At 39.4% G+C, this 9,212-nt stretch overlaps 2 protein-coding genes across 2 annotated transcripts; both read left to right on the forward strand.

Annotated features, from left to right (window-relative positions):
- Positions 1-452: 452 nt before the first annotated feature.
- LOC123754065 (uncharacterized) lies at positions 453-1,364 on the forward strand. Its single transcript, XM_045736216.2, has 2 exons — positions 453-485; positions 621-1,364. The coding sequence occupies exons 1-2, from the start codon at positions 483-485 to the stop codon at positions 1,311-1,313; spliced, it is 696 nt and encodes a 231-aa protein (XP_045592172.2). The 5' UTR covers positions 453-482; the 3' UTR covers positions 1,314-1,364.
- Positions 1,365-4,822: 3,458 nt separating this feature from the next.
- On the forward strand, positions 4,823-5,735 carry LOC123753892 (uncharacterized). Its single transcript, XM_045735844.2, has 2 exons — positions 4,823-4,848; positions 4,986-5,735. The coding sequence occupies exons 1-2, from the start codon at positions 4,846-4,848 to the stop codon at positions 5,682-5,684; spliced, it is 702 nt and encodes a 233-aa protein (XP_045591800.2). The 5' UTR covers positions 4,823-4,845; the 3' UTR covers positions 5,685-5,735.
- The last annotated feature ends 3,477 nt before the right edge of the window (positions 5,736-9,212 follow it).

Raw genomic sequence — 9,212 nt, forward strand, 5'->3', positions numbered from 1 at the left:
ACGAAATACTCACTTATTTATTATAGGTTTGGCTGGATAGGTTACATGAGGATAGGTAGGTTAGGTGAGAAAAGAGTGTTCATTTTTGTGATCGTTGTCCTCTGGTCTAATAGTCTTGTGTTATCTGACTTGTATATGTTTGTGCATTTATGAAAACGAATATTTCGTATTGTTATTTAAACTATGTTGCAGGATATTCACAAATCAGATAAATTGAACAAGGACCTTTTGTATGAGCAATGATAATTTTATGAACTAACTTAGGGCTAATGTTAGTTACATGTAAATATATAGTACATTATCATTCACAAACGAAGGTGAGATGGGCGTAAGGACCATTAAATATTCATGAGGTGCGCGGTCATGAAACAGGAAAGGAGTGACGCAGCGCATCAGCAAGGTCGGGAAGACAAGAGTATATAAAGAGTCCACGGCACACCACCAGCAGCTCAGACCTGGACTACCACCTTCCTGCATCAAACATGGTCTGTCTCTCTCCGTTCATTGTGATATCTCTCATAACTTTATATATTACCATTTTTGAATCATTATAAACAAACAGAAAAAAGTTTTGCTTCTCTGTCTAAATATAAAAGTATTATTTCTCTTTAATTTCACAGAAGGTGCTGGTGATCACCGTGAGCGTTGCCCTGCTGGTGGGATCCTCCAGGGCAGGCGGAGGACATGGAGGCGGTGGTGGGTTTGGAGGCGGCGGAGGTGGATTTGGAGGCGGCGGAGGAGGTTTTGGACACGGTGGAGGCGGCTTCGGAGGAGGCGGTGGATCTCGCTATGGTTCCGGTGGAGTTGGCTTCGGTGGAGGCGGCATCGGAGGTGGTGGATTCGGAGGATCCAAGGGCTTTGGAGGAGGTGGCAGCTTCGGTGGTGGCGGCCACGGTGGCGGTGGATCTTGCTATGGCGGCGGCGGCGGCTTCGGAGGTGGCGGCATTGGTGGTGGTGGCTTCGGCGGTGGCGGCTTCGGAGGAGGATCCAAAGGTTCCTTCGGTGGTGGCAGCATCGGTGGAGGCGGATTAGGTTCACTCGGCGGTGGGTCTCGCTATGGCGGCGGCGGCGGCTTCGGAGGTGGCGGCATTGGTGGTGGTGGCTTCGGCGGTGGCGGCTTCGGAGGAGGATCCAAAGGTTCCTTCGGTGGTAGCAGCTTCGGTGGAGGCGGATTAGGTTCATTGGGCGGGGGGTCTCGCTATGGCGGCGGCGGCGGCTTTGGAGGTGGTGGCTTCGGTGGTGGAGGCTTCGGTGGTGGCGGCTTCGGAGGTGGAGGATTTGGAGGAGGATCCCACGGCCGGCGATACGGATAAACGATGAAAGTGTTAATTTATAAACAAAAAATAAACTTCTGAATTTAGGAATTTCACGATTTTATGTCCTACTTAATAATTTAAAATTCTCTATGTCTCTCTTGCTTAGTGCCATTAGACTAAACTCACTCAGTTCAAACATGCTGTTCAATCCCTTCCCCGCCATTTCTACCACTGGCTTTGAAGAAAGCCTTTGTAATCTCAATTTGACCTAACAGTGTTTGAGATGGTGGCTCCATGCTTATAGTTAATCTTCTGCCGTGGTCGAACATAGGTGTATATTCCGTTTTGAAAGCAGCCTTCAAAGATAATGGAGGATTTAAGCTTAACATTTGCCGTTACTGTGATTTTATTTATGTACTGTTCCTCATGAGAAACGAAGATTAAAACTAATGTACAAATCTAAAGGAGAGGAGAATGCAGGTGATCAAGATAGCAGAATGACAGAATGAAACGCAGACGAAGGCCTCTACTCAGTGAGGCAGAACAAACCCTGTACATCTCCAACGAAAAGTCAACACAAAACGAAAGGAACATTGAATGAAATGAGAGTGTGGAGGATGCACGGACAATATCTCAGCCCCTTAGGGACAATGTCAAGAGTTAAAATTGCTTTCACACAAGGCCAGAATCTTCGTAAATAAACATGACAAATTATGTACACACACTGAAGTTGAAACTCCACATAAGTGGGTTCAGCGAGAGTAGGTGGCGAGAACACATAACTAAAGGGGTATTCGATCTTCCAGAACAGCATCAACCTTTCATAAAGAACAGAAAGCAAGAGCAGATTGCTTGAATCTAAATATAAATCAAGACTTGAGTGCAACCATACACCAGGATTCATTTATCATGCAAAGATAAGAATTTGCAGGGTGCAATATTTAATTTCAAAATAGTAGCAAACTGGCAGTGGGATTATGCTAAAGAGCAGACAAAACTACAGCAGGAGAAGTTACAGATCTATATAATGTGATAAAAACTGCCGCTGAAGTCAATGCTTTAAAAATGGGGAATTTTAGCCACGAGTTAATTGACGGGGCGAATCCAACATCATAATTGGAAGGAGAATAAATTCTTGACCTAACACTTACTAAATCATATAAGAAACTTTGTTCATAAACAGTTGTACATTGCACTTGGTAAATTTTACACACAAATTGAGTTACATTAATTACTTGAAAGAGTCACAATAACATTATAGCACATAATCACATCATGAAATTATAGAGATATTAGCATACTCAAAGCCCTCTACATCAACAGATTCTGGGGCACACCCTGAAAAAAATAACTCCAGCACACAGCTCATTACACAAACATAATAAAGGTCTGAGTTTATTTGAACTCAAAATACCTGTCAATTCCCCAACTCTCCTGTCCCCTCGTCCTTTATACCAATCCCAACTCCCCTGTCCCCTTGTCCTACCCGACCATTACCTCCTCCCTCTATCCCGTGCTCCTCCCCACCATCCCCTACTTCCTTGTCCCCTTATCTTCCTACCATTACCCCCTCACTAGTCCCTCGTCCTCCCTACAGTCCCCTATTCCAGTTCCCTAGTACTCCCAACAATTCCCCACTCCCTCGTCCGATGCTTTCACAAATAATTTAATGTTCTATAAGAAAAATTGGAACATCAAATGATCTGATGTTTCCATCACTGAAAAATAAGAACAGTTAAAAAATGAGAAAAAAAATAAAATAAATTTACGAAATGAATAGTATGGTAAACAACACAGCTGAATTCCAATTCAATGTCACACAAAATAATTAAATCAAAATGGAAATCAATAGAAATCTATGAAAATTCAATTTATCAATGCAATCAGAAACACTGAAACGGATTCGTAACATATAGTATACTGTGTGTGTTGCTTTTGCATGCAACAGATAGCGCTGTTTTTCACAAAAAGAATGCTTTTATTTGTCACAGACGTGACATCAATCAAGTAGGTATAAAAACACGCTCGAAAGCAAATGGAATTTTGTGTCGAAATCTCAAATCAATCGGTAAAGAACATTCAGAGATTAGCGATTTTGAATAAACGCACATTTACATTTTTATTTTCATAGATAAATATATATGAATACTAATAAATTCATATTATATATATATATATATATATATATATATATATATATATATATATATATATATATATATATATATATATATATATATTTATATTAAATATATAATTATATTACATATAAATTTATATTATATAAAAAATTTTATTACATATATTGATATAATTTTTTCAATATATATATAAATTGGTAACCACTATATCGTGGATAACATTTCATTCGTTTCGACGCTCAGAGCCTCAAAAAGTAGACCACATAGACAGTAGCCACTAACATCTATTTAATGGAAGGATTCCAGAGGAACCTATCTACTGCCCAATTGGAAATCTAGTCCTTCACGTGGGGTGCTACTTTGGCGTATAGGTGTTAGGTCATTCCCGTCTAGGTTATATAAGTTACTTAATAAGTGGCCAAGTGAATGATTTGTTGTTATCCACCAAATGGTGGTATGCAATTTATATGACTAGGAGGTGAATCACCTAACACTTACATGATAAAGAGGCACCAACCGGGAAGGCTTAATATTTCAACTGGGCAGCAGAAAGGTGGCTCTAGAATCCTCCCTTTTAGAGGATTGGGTGTTGCTCACTAGGTCGAGTGGCTAATTATTGTCTCCGTGGTCAACGGTTCCAGGGTCCAAATGTCCAGGTGAATGAAATATAGACACATGCACTCACAGTTTATTGGGTATTGGGAATCACAGCTGAAGAGGAAAAGTTAATATTTTTGTGATCGTTGTCTTATGGTTTAATAGTCTTGTGTTATGTTTATGTCTGAGAGAGTTGTGTATGTTTGAGTGTTTATGAAAACAAGTATTTTGTATAGTTATTTGAGGTACGTAATAGGCAATTCACAAATCAGATTAATTGGACACGGACATTTTGCAATATTTACAGGGCTAATAATAGTTATATGTAATAACCTAGCACTAATGATAGATATATATAATAATTTTAGGCTAATGATAGATATATAATAACTTAAGGCTAATGACAGTTATATGTAATTACTTAAGGCTAATGATAGTTATATGTAATAACTTAAGGCTAATGATAGTTGTATAATAACCTAAGGCTAATGATAGTTATATGTAATAATTTAAGGCAAATGATAGTTATGTATAATTATTTACGGCTAATGAGAGTAATATATAATAACTTTGGGCTAATGAGAGTTAAATGTAATAACTTAAGGCTAATGATACTTATATGTAATAACATATGGCTAATGATAGTTATATGTAAATATATAGTACATTATCATTCACAAACGAAAGGGAGTTGGGCATATGGATCTTTCAATATTCATGAGGTGCGCGGTCATGAAACAGGAAAGGGGTGACGCAGCGCATCAGCAAGGTCGGGAAGACAAGAGTATATAAAGAGTCGACGGCACACCACCAGCAGCTCAGACCTGGACTACCACCTTCCTGCATCAAACATGGTCTGTCTCTCTCCGTTTATAGTAGTATCTCTCATAACTTTGATATATTACCATTTTTGAATCATTATAAACAAACAGAAGAAAAGTTTTCCTTCTATGTCTAAATATAAAATTATTATTTCTCTATCATTTCACAGAAGGTGCTGGTGATCACCGTGAGCGTTGCCCTGCTGGTGGGATCCACCAGAGCAGGCGGAGGACATGGAGGCGGTGGTGGGTTTGGAGGCGGCGGAGGTGGATTTGGAGGCGGCAGAGGAGGTTTTGGACACGGTGGTGGCGGCTTCGGAGGCGGCGGTGGATCTCGCTATGGTTCCGGTGGAGGTGGCATCGGTGGAGGCGGCATCGGAGGTGGTGGATTCGGAGGATCCAAGGGCTTTGGAGGAGGTGGCAGCTTCGGTGGTGGCGGCCACGGTGGCGGTGGATCTCGCTATGGCGGCGGCGGCGGCGGCGGCTTCGGAGGTGGCGGCATTGGTGGTGGTGGCTTCGGCGGTGGCGGCTTCGGAGGAGGATCCAAAGGTTCCTTCGGTGGTGGCAGCATCGGTGGAGGCGGATTAGGTTCACTCGGCGGTGGGTCTCGCTATGGCGGCGGCGGCGGCTTCGGAGGTGGCGGCATTGGTGGTGGTGGCTTCGGCGGTGGCGGCTTCGGAGGAGGATCCAAAGGTTCCTTCGGTGGTAGCAGCTTCGGTGGAGGCGGAATAGGTTCATTGGGCGGTGGGTCTCGCTATGGCAGCGGCGGCGGCTTTGGAGGTGGTGGCTTCGGTGGTGGAGGCTTCGGTGGTGGCGGCTTCGGAGGTGGAGGATTCGGAGGAGGATCCCATGGCCGGCGATATGGATAAACGATGAAAGTGTTAATTTATATACAAAAAATAAACTTCTGAATTTAGGAATTTCACGATTTTATGTCCTACTTAATAATTTAAAATTCTCTATGTCTCTCTTGCTTAGTGCCATTAGACTAAACTCACTCAGTTCAAACATGCTGTTCAATCCCTTCCCCGCCATTTCTACCACTGGCTTTGAAGAAAGCCTTTGTAATCTCAATTTGACCTAACAGTGTTTGAGATGGTGGCTCCATGCTTATAGTTAATCTTCTGCCGTGGTCGAACATAGGTGTATATTCCGTTTTGAAAGCAGCCTTCAAAGATAATGGAGGATTTAAGCTTCACATTTGCCGTTACTGTGATTTTATTTATGTACTGTTCCTCATGAGAAACGAAGATTAAAACTAATGTACAAATCTAAAGGTGAGGAGAATGCAGGTGATCAAGATAGCAGAATGACAGAATGAAACGCAGACGAAGGCCTCTACTCAGTGAGGCAGAACAAACCCTTTACATCTCCAACGAAAAGTCAACACAAAACGAAAGGAACATTGAATGAAATGAGAGTGTGGAGGATGCACGGACAATATCTCAGCCCCTTAGGGACAATGTCAAGAGTTAAAATTGCTTTCACACAAGGCCAGAATTTTCGTAAATAAACATGACAAATTATGTACACACACTGAAGTTGAAACTCCACATAATTGGGTTCAGCGAGAGTAGGTGGCGAGAACACATAACTAAAGGGGTATTCGATCTGCCAGAACAGCATCAACCTTTCATAAAGAACAGAAAACAAGAGCAGATTGCTTGAATCCAAATATTAATCAAGACTTGAGTGCAACCATACACCAGGGATCATTTATCATGCAAAGATAAGAATTTGCAGGGTGCAATATTTAATTTCAAAATAGTAGCAAACTGGCAGTGGGATTATGCTAAAGAACAGACAAACCCACAGCAGGAGAAGTTACAGATCTATATAATGTGATAAAAACTGCCGCTGAAGTCAATGCTTTAAAAATGGGGAATTTTAGCTACGAGTTAATTGACGGGGCGAATCCAACATCATAATTGGAAGGAGAATAAATTCTTGACCTAACACTTATTAAATCATATAAGAAACTTTATTCATAAAAAGTTGTACATTGCACTTGGTAAATTTTACACACAAATTGAGTTACATTAATTACTTGAAAGAGTCACAATAACATTATAGCACATAATCACATGAAATTATAGAGATATTAGCATACTCAGAGCCCTCTACATCAACAGATTCTGGGGCACTCCCTGAAAAAAATAACTCCAGCACACAGCTCATTACACAAACATAATAAAGGTGTAAGTTTATTTGAACTCAAAATACCTGTCAATTCCCCAACTTTCCTGTCCCCTCGTCCTTTATACCAATCCCAACTCCCCTGTCCCCTTGTCCTACCCGACCATTACCTCCTCCCTCTATCCCCTGCTCCTCCCCACCATCCCCTACTTCCTTGTCCCCTTATCTTCCTACCATTACCCCCTCCCTAGTCCCTCGTCCTCCCTACAGTCCCCTATTCCAGTTCCCTCGTACTCCCAACAATTACCCACTCCCTCGTCCGATGCTTTCCCAAATAATTTAATGTTCTATAAGAAAAATTGGGACATCAAATGATCTGATGTTTCCATCACTGAAAAATAAGAAAAGCTAAAAAACGAGAAAAAAAATAAACTAAAATTACGAAATGAATAGTATGGTAAACAACAAAGCTGAATTCCAATTCAATGTCACACAAAATAATTAAATCAAAATGGAAATCAATAGAAATCTATGAAAATTCAATTTATCAAAGCAATCAGAAACACTGAAACGGATTCGTAACACATAGTATACTGTGTGTGTTGCTTTTGCATGCAACAGAGAGCGCTGTTTTTCACAAAAAGCATGTTTTTATTTGTCACAGACGTGACATCAATCAAGTAGGTATAAAAACACGCTCGAATGTAAGTGGAATTTTGTGTCGAAATCTCAAATCAATCGGTAAAGAACATTCAGAGATTAGCGATTTTGATAAACGCTCATTTACATTTTTATTTTCATAGATAAATATATATGAATACTTATAAATTCATATTATATATATATATATATATATATATATATATATATATATATATATATATATATATATATATATATATTTACATTTATATTAAATATAAAATTATATTACATATAAATTTATATTTAATATAAATTTATATTATATATAAATTTTTATTACATATATTGATATAATTTTTTCAATATATATATATATATAAATTGGTAACCACTATGTCATGGATAACATTTCATTCGTTTCGGCGCTCAGAGCCTCAAAAAGTAGACCATATAGACAGTAGCCACTAACATCTATTTAATGGAAGGATTCCAGAGGAACCTATCTACTGCCCAATTGGAAATCTAGTCCTTCACGTGGGGTGCTACTTTGGCGTATAGGTGTTAGGTCATCCCCGTCTAAGTTATATAAGTTACTTAATAAGAGGGCAAGTGAATGAATTGTTGTTATCCACCAAATGGTGGTATGCAATTTATATGACTAGGAGGTGAATCACCTAACACTTACATGATAAAGAGGCACCAACCGGGAAGGCTTAATATTTCAACTGGGCAGCAGAATGGTGGCTCTAGAATCCTCCCTTTTAGAGGATCGGGTGTTGCTCACTAGGTCGAGTGGCTAATTATTGTCACCGTGGTCAACGGTTCCAGGGTCCAAATGTCCAGGTGAATGAAATATAGACACATGCACTCACAGTTTATTGGGTATTGGGAATCACAGCTGAAGAGGAAAAGTTAATATTTTTGTGATCGTTGTCTTATGGTTTAATAGTCTTGTGTTATGTTTATGTCTGAGAGAGTTATGTATCTTTGAGTGTTTATGAAAACAAGTATTTTGTATAGTTATTTGAGGTACGTAATAGGCAATTCACTAATCAGATTAATTGGACACGGACATTTTGCAATATTCTCAGGGGTAATAATAGTTATATGTAATAACCCAGGGCTAATGATATTTATATATAATAATTTTAGGATAATGATAGACATATAATAACTTAAGGCTAATGATAGTTATATGTAATTACTTAAGGCTAATGATAGTTATATGTAATAACTTAAGGCTAATGATAGTTGTATAATAACTTAAGGCTAATGATAGTTAAATGTAATAATTTATGGCAAATGAGGGTTATATATAATTATTTACGGCTAATGATAGTAATATAATAACTTTGGGCTAATGAGAGTTAAATGTAATAACTTAAGGCTAATGATACTTATATGTAATAACATATGGCTAATGATAGTTATATGTAAATATATAGTACATTATCATTCACAAACGAAAGGGAGTTGGGCGTATGGATCTTTCAATATTCATGAGGTGCGCGGTCATGAAACAGGAAAGGGGTGACGCAGCGCATCAGCAAGGTCGGGAAGACAAGAGTATATAAAGAGTCGACGGCACACCACCAGCAGCTCAGACCTGACTACCA

Source organism: Procambarus clarkii, chromosome 6, assembly GCF_040958095.1.
Source record: "Procambarus clarkii isolate CNS0578487 chromosome 6, FALCON_Pclarkii_2.0, whole genome shotgun sequence".
In the NCBI taxonomy this organism is placed as follows: Eukaryota; Metazoa; Arthropoda; class Malacostraca; order Decapoda; family Cambaridae; genus Procambarus; species Procambarus clarkii.